Genomic DNA, 13,851 nt, shown 5'->3' on the forward strand with positions numbered 1-13,851 from the left:
CTCACCTACGGGGCAGAAACTTGGAGGCTCACGAAAACGGTTCAACTTAAATTGAGGACGACTCAGCGAGAAATGGAACGGAAGATGACAGGTGTAACATTAAGGGACAAGAGGAGAACGGAGTGGGTGAGGCAACAAACGCGTATTAAGAACATATTAATAGAAATTAAGAAGAAGAAATGGACTTGGGCAGGGCATTAATGCGAAGGCAAGGTAACCTTTGGTCATTAAGGTTAACTGAGTGGATCCCTAGAGAAGGCAAGCGTGGCAGTGGGTGGCAGAAAGTTGAGCAAACGAAATAAACAAGTTTGCGGGGGTAAATTGGTCGTAGTTAGCACAGGACCGGGATTAGTGGAGATCCATGGGAGAGGCCTTTCGGCCTTCAGCTGGCGTAGATAGGCTGATGATGATGATGACGACGACGATGGTTGTTATGATGATAATGTGGGATAGATGTGGTGGCTTACGGATCTGGGGAGGAAGGAAGGGGTCTGTAATTATCACCATAATCTGTCTAGGGGTGGAGGAAGAGGCTTGTGGGGGGGAGGTTGTACTAGCCGCTGTAGGCGGTAGTGTGCAGTAAGGTCGTTAAAAGTACGCAAAAGTGCGTGAAACGTTCGACCTTTTCGCCTAACCCTTACCATACTGACAGTAATGAAAGACTCTTACAAGGGTTTTTGGAAAGAAACGCGCGGGACGTAGAGGGGCAGCAGCGGAGCATCACGAGCATGAGTGGAGGGCATGTGACAAAGAGAGAGCTAATGCGGGCATATGGCAGCGGTTGACGTCAAGGCGAAGGCGAGGCCAGGGGAACGGGGCCAGCGGTGTTCTGTATGCACGGGCTTCTGTGAGTGTTGTCTTAAAAGATTTTACTAATTCATTCTGATTGCTCCGCGGTGTAGGGGGTTAGAGGGGGGGGGGGAGTATGAAGCACAAAGGGCGTCTGCGCCGCACGGACGAGCGTGAGAACACTAGGCGTGCAAGAAATGCTGTGGCAAACCGGAAGACCGACTCCAAAACACCGCATAAAGTGTCCGACAAAGAGCATTAATGTTTCGTTGGTTACTGAGGGTGGGAAATCCTTCAAACTATTACGAATGTACGTTGGTAAATCCTTCAGAAACGCGTTCGCGTAACACCTCGGAAAATACCATATTGTCGTTCTTCAAAACGAGCGCTGATACGGACCCCGAAACGTTAAAGCAGGAAGCGAAAAAACGAACCAATGAACGAACCAGAAAATTGGTGTGGTTTAGCTTTGGTTAACCCTAGTTGATAGCGAAAGATTCACAGCCGTGGTGCTAGGCCCTTTGTCGAGGTATTGTTTCGTAATCATATACAGACATGTTTGCAATGTTTATTCATCATCTTTTTTCGCCTCACGGCGTTGCTTAAGCCTCGCCACTGAACAAGCGACCACCGCTTGATGTTCGTCTTCCTCCATCACTCACTGCTCTGTGCCGCACGTGGCCTTCAGGGCTTCCTTTGTGGCGCGCGCTTATCGCGTCGGCGGCGGCCTGCACGCCTTTTTCCGGAAGGTGGCGACACGGGTCCTACGCACGTCTCCATTCCCTCCTCGCCTATCTATCTGCTGCTGCCTATCTCTCGCTGCCATCAGTCCACTGACCCGTGCCGAGCGCTGGCGGAAAGGTGTGTGGTTTCACCTCCAGCTCTCAAGGGAAAAACTGGCCACCCCGCGAACACTGCCCGAAGTAGCGTATGGTAGCTTTCGCTACAAAAAAAGTGAGAGGGTCTGTGTCAGTGTTTACCTTAAGGTAATACCGTAAGGAGTATCCCAAAGGTTACCCCGATAGATTATTCTACATTTTTATGCAACTGCATTAGTGTTATAATTTCAAGAGCGGGGAATTCTCTAAGCGTTAACTCTACCTACTATGCCGATCACACCTCTCAATCTCAGCTAATCATCGAAGGAAGCGTTGTTTTACCTGCGTTTGCCTTCACACGTCTTCCGAACCTTTGCTTTACTAGTCCTCTAGTGAAGCGACGCCCCAATGGGGAAAGTCTCCCATGAAAGTGACATCACATCCCATCGCATGTTAGGTAAAATAGGAAGTCACCTTGGAAGCACGAAGTCGTGCAACTGCCGCTGCCGCTTGTCGAAATGGAGTACACTCTAGTGCAACAGAAATTCCTCTGGCCGCGCAAACACGTGCGGCATCTCAGTTATCGACCATCTTACACACGACAGACGGTTTTGATGGGGACCGCGTGCAGCGGAACCCTCATCTTCCAGAAAGGATCCCGGGCCAGGTCGTGTTCCCGCAGCCTGTTAGGCAAGCGCTGTCACCTTCGTGTTCACTCGTGGTAGCGGACGAATGTGGGAGTTCTCAGGCGCCAACATCACGCAAATGCATGTTTGAAGACCAGGCTAGAAATATTTCGCGTTAATCAGTCCCATATATGTACCGGGTAGGCGAGAACGGTTCCGATTACGCAGGGCCCCCTGAGGCGGTTCGCAACTGCCGGGTGAGCAACCAGACCTCGGCCTCGCTGTCCGTCGAGTGCGAGCCGGGCGACCACGGGGGTCTGAGGCAGACCTTCCACCTGGAGGTGTACAACTCAGCGCTGGAGCTGCTCCAGCGGAATCTGAGTTCCGTCGAGGGGGCCTCTTTCGTCGTGCGTGACCTCCCGCCGGGCACGGCCTTCATCCTCGTGCTGTACGGCTCAAACTCCAAGGGCCGCTCCAACAGCGTCTCCATCTCCACCAACACGCTGCCCTCGCCCGAGAGGAGGACAGGTGAGTCGGTTGATATGCGCCGGCATCGTCAGACGTTGGGCACCGGAATAACCGTGTCCTTTGTACGGGGCGGAGTCTGATTGACGGCTTTGTGGTGTGCATTGCTGTTCCTTGAATCAAAAAGCGGGCTTCGAGATCCATGGAGACAACATCTTCCTTCCCAATTACCCCCAGTTGAACATTGGGAACTATTTCCTCCTTACCTGTTGCAGGGTTCCCTTTTTGTCCTTGTCAAAGCATTTACACCATTTGGGGAAGCCTTCCTCCGTAACTAGCCCCCGCCACCTCCTTCGCTTTCCCTTTTTCACCCGTACTAGCGCATTTAAGTATATGTTTCTACGTATAATCGAATGCTGCTTTTTATTGACCCGAACCGTTTTTTCGCTGCTAATTGAAGGCATTCTTATCAACCCTGCCCTTGACAGTCTTTAGTATCATTATATTTTATGTCACAGTATCTTTGTGCCCACGGCAACGGTTCCTACGTGCTATGGCTTTACATTTTGTATCCTCACTCATGAAACAGGTCTGTCGGCTGAATTAGGTGGTAATAAATATATTAAATACATTTTGACTTAAACACCGGGTACTAAACCGCACGTTAGATGAACGTTCTTGGAGGTCGTCGAGTGTTGTTGAAGCCTGAACCTGACCACCCTGTTTATAGCGCTAATGGTGTGTGTGACCTACTGCGGCCTGCGCAGCTAACACGGACATCACATCTGTGAGTCCCGTGCTTGGTGTCTTGATCGGCATCGTGGGAGCTCTGGTACTGGTGGCCATCGTTATCGTCGTCGTCATGCGACTGCGCGGAGACGACAGCGAGAAGCGTAAGCGGTCGCCAGCATTGATTGATTGATTGATTGATTGATTGATTGATTTATTAAGTGACAGTGTGAGTGAGTGAGTGAGTGAGTTATGAACCAAAAAAAGCGTGAGAAGTTTGTATGCTCTCAATTTTGCTCTCGAATTTGTTGTATTTATTTGACGAGTGCGCTCATAAATGGTTTCCCCAGTCACCGTTATGTTTGGAACTGGCCGTAATGGCGGACAGGCTAAGACATTTTGGACTCCGCTGTCCGGTGTAGCCCTCATTACAAAACCATAAAGTCGCCTTTTATTCTTTTAATTTTTTTTTCAAATAAAACAAAAAAGCGAATGAGTAACAGATTGGCAACCTGGTAACCTAGACTGTGCAAATTGAGTCCTAGCACCACCCTACGGCTCAGGTGCCGCATCGTTCCGCGAAGACGTAAAGGGAAGTTCCTCAAAAAAAAATTACTTATATCATTGAGCTTAGTGCATTAACTGCGCCTCAAGATAGGGCTTTGGAATTCTGTGGATTATATCGCAAGGTTAGGTTTACGCATTTTATTGGGAAGGCATAATTCCAGAACTCTTGGCTGAATTATCAGACCGGAAACAGCTTGCGGCTTCGCGGTAGAGGAAAAAGCGAGTTGGTATGACGTACTTAAAAAAAAAAAAAAAAAACAGCACGAAGACGAAAAATGGTAGATGAGTAGCCAAGACATCGATATTTCTTGCTTCGCCTTTGCCAAACATTAATATTACTTTAATGGTAATAGACGTCTCTAAGGTGACCTGCATTACGTATACCTCCCGTATTATTGATTGCATATTCAGTGATATAGTTTGCAAAATTACAAAGGGGTCGCAGCCTTCACGCAAATGCCAGGCGCGAAGCCACGTTAGAATAAGATGCATGGCATTGTGATTTTGGTTCGCTGCTTAACTTCTTGCTTTATCTTTGGTCTGCAGCTTCGTTTCAACTTCCATTTGTATTTTTTTTCTTATGAACTTTCTCTGCATGGAAAAGGCTTGACCGCAATTTTCTTGTTTTCTTTCCCTTCAAGGGCCTACGGAGGAGAGTCCTGAAAAGTGAGTTGAAAATTTCGTTTTTGTCTCCGCACATAGGCTCCGCAGCATTTGCATTTCTGCGCTGATAAAAACCTGGTAAAAAGAACGCACACTTTACATTGAAGCTTTGGCACAAACTGAGTACGCGAGGACTTGGAAATCAGCGCGCATACCTTCAATACCGATTGTGGTTTCCTGCGTGCAAAAGGCAACAGAGGCATACGCAAATAACAATGCCCTACGGTTGTTCGATCAGCTGGGAGTGAAGCTACTGTAAGAGGCAATCTCAAAGCCAGTACGTATTTAAATTTGTTGCGACTATATACGCGGAGTCACCGTTTTCACCTCCAAGTACATCTCTCTTCCTTTCTGTTCTGCTATGTAGTTGGCGAAGGCAGAAGGGGCGGATTCTCTTTGATTTGACGGGAATACGAGCGGTACTTTAAGAGCCTTTAATATTCCGGACTTGAACCGAGGCCCGTACCGATAAACACTCTTCGCTAGATTGCAGCGGGTACCTAAAGGGCAGGGACTGACGGTATTGATCGAAGCCAAGGAATTCACGAAGGGTCGAAAACAACTTCGCGTATCGCGGATCAAAGTGAAGATCACGTGACGCTGCTGCTCCGTTCATTATAAAGGGGCATGAGGTGGAAAAAAAGGCTGTTCAGGAGCAATGTCGCCGTGATATTGGGTTCCCCGTTTCAAGCGCTCACTTAAGGCTATGAATATGTTCATGCCGGCGTTACTTCTTGCTCCCCACCATTCGCGATCTTAAAAAAAATGCTAGCGCTTCCGCACACGTGGGGGTAAGGTCAGAAGGTCACGCGAAGGAGCTTGGGGACTTGACTTGTGGCCGGAGATTGAGGCTTGACGTCTGCCGCAAGGTAAACGACCGTAACGGCTTATCTAAAAAAAAACATACAAAAATGTCCGGAGAAAGTTTTGAGGAGATTGACAAAGCAGAGCGCCTGATTTTTTTTTCTCGTACACGCAGATGAAGATCGCCGGGAAACAAATCCATAAAAAATTAAGGGCGGCATGACAGGTCGTATAAAAAATGCTTCGGCAAAGTTGGATCACTGCAGGCTGTTCTCGGCCCTTGTTTTTCATGTGTCACCACGTCTGAGATTATTTTCTTGCTTTAAATCACCAAGTCTCTCGCGAGACTGGCTTCATTCCTCTTGCCTAAAACGCCCGTGTGTACGAGATTTCGGCGCACGTTAAAGATCCCCAGGTGGTCAAAATTAATCCGGAGCCCTCCACTACGGCGCGCCTCATCGCCTGCGTTGCGTCGGCGCGTTAAACCCTACAATCAAATCAAATCATTCCTCTTGCCTGTTTTTATTAACAGCCGAGCTGTTGTTGCTGACCGGAATGTGTGGGGCTTCTGTTAAAACCTCGAGTCTTAGTTACTCCCACCGTTTCCCGCGCTCGTGAGTACGCGTTTTAAGAGCAGCGCCGGGCGTCATACAGGCTTGCACGTGGCGCTCGCAAAAAAATGCTAAGAAAACAGTTCACGTGCATCTGCACTGTAAGGAGGGAGCCCAAGACAGCTCGGGCTACAGACGTCCTTTTCGTGAAGCCGGTGGCCGCAGGTTCTAGCGCGTGCAGACGCTTTCCACTTTGGGAGGAATGTGAAAGCATGCGGACAAAACGATCCATGCCTACCAGTGTAGCATGAGGTAGAAAACGATATAGATGGATGTGACGTTGACTACTCCAACCACCGGAATCTATAAACGCGACGATGGAAGATGAAAAAAATCCATTTCTAACATAATGCAATGCGTGGTGGTGTGTCCTTTAGTGCTTACTTAGAAAGAAATCCTCCGCCTTCGCTAGGCTTCAAGCCTTGCGGGACTTAGTGTAAGCTTCACCGACTTTCTCATAAGCTCTCCGTCAACTTTGTTGTACTCATCACATGTAGGTCATTTGAAAAAAAAAACCCGGAAATTTATGATATAAAAACCAAATACGTGTATTTTTGGTGTACTCCCTAAAACAACTAAAAAAGCCTATTATAACATAAGGTGGAATATTTTCGGATTTAGTTCAAACGTTTACCTACCTAGCTCAAACCACAAATTTATCTCATACGCGCACGCTAACAAACGTACGCATAAATCTTTCGAAACATTGATGCATCTTTCGAAAAACGTACCCATATTTAAATCGTAAACGCATACATACGTATACATCTTTCGAAAAACTAGAATTACGAGATAATTTCACTAATATAGAACATCTTTGCTGACCAAAATTTCTGTGAATGTTTTTTGTTTTGTTTTCACCTAGAAATCAGAACCACCAAAGGAAAGCAGTGGATGACTTAGCCCTTACAGATATCGACACTAAGGACCCTTCAGTGATCCAGAAGACCAGTGACTCTCAAGGTAAGGTTGCCTTTCATACACTTTCCTGTGGTGTTCAGAGACGTAATGCTCCCTTAATCTGTAGTGCTTAGAGATAAAAGTTGAATCTATTCGTATATCGTAAACACCGAAATGTGGATGCATAATTCTAGACGGCAGAATAACAAAATTATTTCGGGGCACAAACATAATCCTTAAGGGCTGACTGTGATTCGATTGTTAAAAAAACGGCAACATTAGTGGCAATCTCAGTTTTTATTTTTCGTGCGTGCTCAATCATGAAGCAATGTGAATGTGCCACTTAATTGCCGAATTATGTTGTCGTCTAATGTTCGTGGGCTCGGGACAAGTCTGTAGCGTGTTACAGCCGCAGGTAGAGTACAGGGATAATGAGATAAACAGCGGTAACTTCAAAATAGGGAGTTACGTAATTGTTGTCGCAACGATGAGAATAGCTTCACGTTATCACCTCATACAGGTGCTGTTGCGAGTCGCATCGTGCGGCAAACACGTAGCATGGCAACCCCACGTCACATCTATGGAGAGGGTAGCCTGATTTGACCGTCCAATCGCAGTTTTTATATAACACAACATTGGTCGCTTGATTATTCGGGTATGTTAAGTGCCGTGCAACTCAGTATATACGTTGCTGAGACAACGCCTCCATGGAGGTGCGGAGACCTGAAAATGAAAAGGCATAGCTATATCTCCAGGGTTCTCAAGGAAGGAAGTGCCAGGAAAGCCCTGTCCTATAAGCAAGCCTCTATCAATTTGGGGAGGCTTAAACGCACAGTGCTACCCTACGTGTCCCGGCTAGACAATGACAAACAAAAATAGGCCATCACCGCTGACAAAATTTTTTGTAGCTCATGTTAATCGTCTGTGACTTTTGTTCTCTTGTATATCTTTAGTTCACGCATATATACTTACTGTATCATTGCAGAATAGGTGTGGTGAATGTTGCAATATACTGTTCCTGGTGTTACGTCACATGTTTTTCAAAGCGATGTAGATCAGCCATGATTCTAGTTTAGCATTTCATTCACATGTTTGCCAGTTTGTACTTAGTAGTGTACATTTTTAACGAACTTAAGTTTATTCCCCTCATCAAGAGGAAAAAATAATGGCTGCCGATTTTATGTTTCATACCGCACTCTACTGGATGTCAGAAAAACGTTGATGTTCGACCAAAACGGCAAACTAACCCCTTTTAAAATTTGCTCCCTTGAGGGGAAATATTTGTTGCACAAATTTATGCAAAGTTGCTATCCATACCCACCCTGCTCCCGCAATAAGCAGTCTACGATTACTGTCATCTTCTTTATTATCTCTTATCTTTCAGAGTATCCGCGCGTGGCTGTCCGCCGCATCCCGGCGTACACGACACACCGCACCTACGACAGCTTCTCGCCTAGCGACTACAACTACGAGAACATCCAGTCGCTGAGAAGACCGTCACCTGTCAAGGTTCGTCAGCCGTCGCCTCGTGTTCGCGAACTGTTTTATCTTCTTCCTCTATCCGTCTCTTTCGTTGTGTTCGCGCCTGTATGTCAGCGCGGTGTCACCACCGATTCGTCAGTCGGCTCCAGTTTGGCAGCGCGGGGTCACGTCCACGTCGGATCGGTGTCTGGCTCTCCGTTCCATCGGCAGCGGCTGCTGAGAGTTGAGACTGCGCGAACTTTGCGAGCTAAAGACTTGTTCGTTGGTCTCCTTCGCCTGCTTTTGTAGATGTGGAACGGGCCAATGCGGATATGCCCACTCACCCACCCCACCCCACCCCCCGACCGCACTCAAAATAGACGTCGTGCAATCGGCCTCAAGAGTAATTATTTTGTGACAGTACGTATTTTATTTTTGCTGGAAGATTTAGTGTCCTCGCTGAGGCCGTTGTACACCAATACGCCCTGCATGAAAACCAAGTTTCTCGGACAATAATGATGAATTATCGTGGGTGAAAATAAAGAAGAAAAAGTTTCCCGCGGCCGGAATCGAACATGGGTCCCCCGCCTTATGAAGCCAGCGTCTATCCGATTGCTTGATTTCTACATGGTCACTGAACTCCAAGCAGCAGATACCGATTCGCGCCGTACACCCCAAACCCAAACGTTAGGCATACCGAGTGCACACGTGAGAGTTGCTGTGGGTATTCTAGAAGGTCGTGTCTAGAGTGCCGTCCGACGGTATTATAAGCATTATACTATATCGACGTCCACCGGCGTTTTATAACAAAATTGACGCGTCTGGCAGTACATCGCTCTAGATAACGTAAAGCTAGGCAACCTAACCTAAACATAACATAAGATAACCTAACGCACACAAAGAAATCATTTAAAACACCAAAACTAACCTAAGGCATAAAATTTACACTTCAATTAAATAATGAAAACAAAAAACGGAGCAAGAGCCGGTCTCGAACCAACGACTTTGGAGTCAAGAAGCTAAGACGGATCCTCTACACCAGAACGACAGACTCTCGCTGGTGCTAGCCTAGTGTTAAATATTCGAATGTCGTCGGACGGCACTCTAGCCATGACTGCAGCGATCAGCTAGAGTGCCGTCGGACGGCACTCTAGACACTCCGATTCTAGAAAAGTACTGCGTACCTCCAGAGTAGAACATACTCGCAGTGTGGGATTGGCAAACCCAAAGAATTCATCACAAGAAAGCTTCCCAATCAACCATCGTCACCGTTAGACGGAGGGGTGCAGGATTTTTCTGACTATTTCTTTATATCCTTTTAAACCCTGCCTCCACTTTTTGCAACATTTTCTGCAAGGGCGAGGGAGGGGCCGTTGTGCATCACTCCCTCAAGTGGCAAATATTACGCTACTAGGCACTTTCCCTCGTCCTGTTGGTTGTTGTTTCTGCAGGGGGCAGTCATCTTGTAAGGAAACCAAAAAGGCTCAATTTGACTACTAGCTCCGCGTCCTTATTTGCGCAGGTATTTCGTTTTTTTTTTCGGGTTAGTGGTGCTGGCTGCCACTCTTTCTTTTGTCTTACTATCTCCCTCCTTATTTACTGCGATTTGTAATTAAACACGGCTGGTGCTCAGAAGCATTTTCTCACCGCTTACTCCCGACAAAGAGCTTAAGCTAAGGGAAGGAAAACTTCTTCCAAATAGGCTACTTCGTGCAAATGATATCACAACGCGAAAACGTAAGGTGGTACTTTTTACACTGGCGATAAATATGGCTCTAGCCCAATACAAGGCTGATACTAGTGTGCATAAAGCACGTTCCCGAGTCACTGCTTCTTAACTGGATGCTTCTGAGCAATGTCTCAGCGATAGGTTCCCCATTTAAGATTTGAAGTGCTTTATGTGTATATACACGCTGCCTGGGCCTAAATTAAGAGCCAATTTACTGTTAGGACTTTTCCAAATGAAAGGTGCTTTCATTTTTTTTTGGACGTAGCACTCGTTTAGTTGGTATAATTTCTTTGAAATTAAAGTTGTTCATTTCTCTTGAGGCTGTAAAAACATTCTGCGGCCTGGTTAACTTTGGCAGTAACTGCTGTTCTCGCACCGGCTCTCTCTCTCACGTGAGTCAAAGATTGCGCAACAAGGTTACCTCGGCTTTCAGCGTATCGCGCCTCTACCTGGTAGTAATTCAAAATCTCCGCGCAACTGTTGATGTGCAGATGGACAACGAGGTGCGGTACGCCGAGCTGTCGCTACCGCGCAGCAAGTATCCCGTGCGCATCCGGGAGCCGCCGACGGAGTATGCCCAGATCGATTTCCAGCGGGCCGGTGTGCTTTTCAGCACGGTGCCCCCACTTCAGCCCGACGAGGATGACCCGTGCGCAGCCGTGGGCTCGGACACGCCGCTCATGAACAGCCTGCAGCCAAACACGAGGGTACGGTCCGGCTGACCACTAGAGAGAAGAGATTGAGCGTTCATTGTTCAGCCTGTCTCTATCACGCGTCCAGCGTTCGCCTTTTGAATGATGTGCACTTCGAAATTTGGCTGTGCGGGCGTCCCTGCGCAGTTTTGATGACCCCCCCCCCCCCTTCACCGCATGCTTGAAATTGTTTGTGTAACCTGAGATAGATCCCTTTGTAGCATTTAATGTCAGAATATGCCGTCCTACCAAATAGCAGACCTTATTCGCAAACAGGAAAGCATGGCTAGAGTCTAGTACGCTCAGCAAGTCAGGTAGTTTGAATGGGAGTTGTTATTTTTGTGTACTAAAACTAAACACAACGCACATAACCTGCTTAAGATCCTGCACATAGATGAGAATCTTATAACTATTGAAAGACCCCTTTTTCCGCAATCAGTGGCTCACACAGAAGCGTTTGAGTCGTCGCAAGGCATAACACTTCCACTTAAGAGGTATTTATTTATTTATTTATTTATTTATTTATTTATTTTTATTTATTTATTCATTTATTTATTTACAGGTATTGCAGGTCAAAACTTTGACTCAAGCAGGAGGGGCTATACAAAACATAGGAATGAGACGTGTACGAAAGAGAACATAAGCAATAAATATATAAGAAACCATTCATGCTACCCAGCATCTTATACGCATGTATTACAAGGGCAACATGACAGAGCACATTAATTTGAAAAAAAAGGTCACGCTGTAACGCTTCTGCAAAATATTTTGCTTTTAAAACATCAAGAGGTAAAGAATTACAGTCTGCAACAGTTCTGGGGAAAAACTATTCTATCTAGTCTATCGCTGCGGAAATTTACTCAGTAGGTGAATAGAATGTTTGCTCAGTTAAGGGAAAAAGATAAAAAAGACGTAGGTACTGGAGGTATGTTCCTGTACACGACAAATTGATTCTAACAGGTAGTTTGACTAGCACGGCTACAATCCCGCTATAAGCATTTCTAGTATATCTCAACCGCGTCACCAGTTTCCTAAGAAAGAGATATCCTCAAAAGGCAGTGCTACCTAATGTTCTTCTGCCTAATTGTGACAAGCTTTCAAGGAAAATCACATGTTCTGCGTTGAATACTTCCATGCTAACAAGCTGTCAGTACTACACGAAGAACCAGGCATTAAAAGAGACATGAATAAAATATGGAAGATTTGCAACCACCTGGTGGAGTATATGCAAACAAATGTCATGCACTTTCATCTTTTTGATCTCTTCCAGCACCTAGGTGGCGCACCGACCGAGCACAACACAATATCAACGCCTGTGTGACAGCAGCGACGCCACAGTTGTGAGAGTAAGACATTTCATCACCACTCTTCGTGCTCCTGAGGGAGTCGTTCCCCGAAGAAAAAAAACACCACCACCGGCATTGCCTCAGCGCGTGTAACGCGAGCATGCTGCTGCAAGGTGGTGGTCTACACCAACACGTTCAACTTCAGCTGTAGAGACAGCACTTGGAAGCCAGCCTTCTCAGGACAAAAGTCTGTCACCGGGTGTCAACAAGGACTCGAAGTGAAGCGCCACGGGCTAACTGCCCTGAGATGGGACGCTTGAGAGAGCAAATGTCCACGAGTCGCAAGCCTGGCTCTCTTCACTTTCCCTCCGCGTTGCACTGCGTGTACATAGGCTAACGGAACGTATTATGCGCGTGTGTCAGGCGCTGGAACAGGCACCCGAGCTCAAGCGACGCTTTCCATTGAAGTCGAGAAGAGCGATATGACATTCCTTCAACACTAGTCAAGAACAGCCCATCCGCCACTGGAACTCCTCGAGATTCATCAACGTCGCGAGAGGTGACTGAGTGGAGCACAGTGGTTTGTCGCACGTAAGATAAGCTGATAGAAATAAGTGACGGAGTAGACCGGCCAAGCCACGAAGTTTAATTCCCCTTCAAACAGCTTAGTGGCGGGGACGTATGAGAGCTGCCAGCAGTGGCGAAGAGGCCGGGGAGAAGTAAAATATGTTTAAAAAGTGCGCGCTTTCATCCTTGTCCCCGAAGACGTTTTGAAGAGGTGTAGCAGTGCAGTGAAGTCCCGAAGAACGTTGTCGCTACACGACCGGATGTGCATGGGCTTTATCCATCGTTGTTGAACTGTTGTGAAACAGTATGTAAGAGAAGAAAAAAAAAAGAGAACAATTATGAATGATGAGAGCTTGTGTTGCCTGTGCGAATGAGCAGTGGCCGCGAATGCGTATGCATGAAACAACACCAGCACAGGTTTTGGAGTTGTCTTATTGATTCGTTCGTGTTTTTAATTTTCTGTTTAACAAAATACTTTTTTTTTTCCATTTCGGTCTGTTCTTGCCCGGTGCTTGTTCCTTTTGATTTCGTCTGGCCTCGTCACGTTACGTTTGGTTGAAATTCGGGGCGTGTCGCATCTTCGTATATACATACTTCATATGAACTCATGACGCAAACTTTTACGCTCTACAATAAAGTATATAATTATTATTACTGTGAAACAGTGGCACTCTTTTACTTCGAAGAATTGTTTTCTTTTTTCGGTAAGTGAGAATGCGTGTGAGCTAGCGCACGTGCATTTCGCAAATTAGCTTCTGCTGTGATTCGGCCAGATCGTGCCACGAGCCCTCGTTTGGAGATTTTGTCAGTATTGGTCTTGCTGCTCACGCTGGAGCATAAGGCCGGCAGATAATTCCCACCGCTTTTAATTTACTAGGCGCTATGCCAGTGTCCCCACCACCGAAGCGGCGATTTCGAATGTACTCGTGCTTATGGAGAAAGAGTAATGCAGCCTAGTTTTTGTTGTTAGGAGCTGACAGGAGAGCGGCGCTCGTTTGTACCGTAAATGGATTTAGTACTTAGTTGATAAAGTCCTCTTACGAAGTGGAAACTAGTCCCAATACTTCATTACGAAAAAAAAGAGGATGGATAATAAATTTTTACGTTTGATAGTTTTAGAATTGCGTAATTTTAGTTTGTAAAA

General features: G+C 46.5%; 1 protein-coding gene across 2 annotated transcripts in view; it reads left to right on the plus strand.

Moving 5' to 3' along the window:
* The window catches only part of LOC144178942 (neural cell adhesion molecule 2-like), a 199,049-nt gene extending 185,680 nt beyond the window's left edge, over nt 1–13,369 (plus strand). For both annotated transcript variants that reach the window (XM_077707096.1, XM_077707097.1), the window contains exons 8-14: nt 2,462–2,761; nt 3,466–3,591; nt 4,636–4,660; nt 6,938–7,035; nt 8,357–8,481; nt 10,654–10,869; nt 12,125–13,369. In XM_077707096.1, the coding sequence (XP_077563222.1) occupies nt 2,462–2,761; nt 3,466–3,591; nt 4,636–4,660; nt 6,938–7,035; nt 8,357–8,481; nt 10,654–10,869; nt 12,125–12,175 (941 nt within the window). In that variant the 3' untranslated portion in view covers nt 12,176–13,369. The remainder of the gene's footprint in view (nt 1–2,461; nt 2,762–3,465; nt 3,592–4,635; nt 4,661–6,937; nt 7,036–8,356; nt 8,482–10,653; nt 10,870–12,124) is intronic.
* The last annotated feature ends 482 nt before the right edge of the window (nt 13,370–13,851 follow it).

This window comes from Haemaphysalis longicornis, unplaced genomic scaffold (assembly GCF_048455015.1).
Source record: "Haemaphysalis longicornis isolate Haplotype H1 unplaced genomic scaffold, Haemaphysalis longicornis Haplotype H1 scaffold_4, whole genome shotgun sequence".
Classification (NCBI taxonomy): Eukaryota; Metazoa; Arthropoda; class Arachnida; order Ixodida; family Ixodidae; genus Haemaphysalis; species Haemaphysalis longicornis.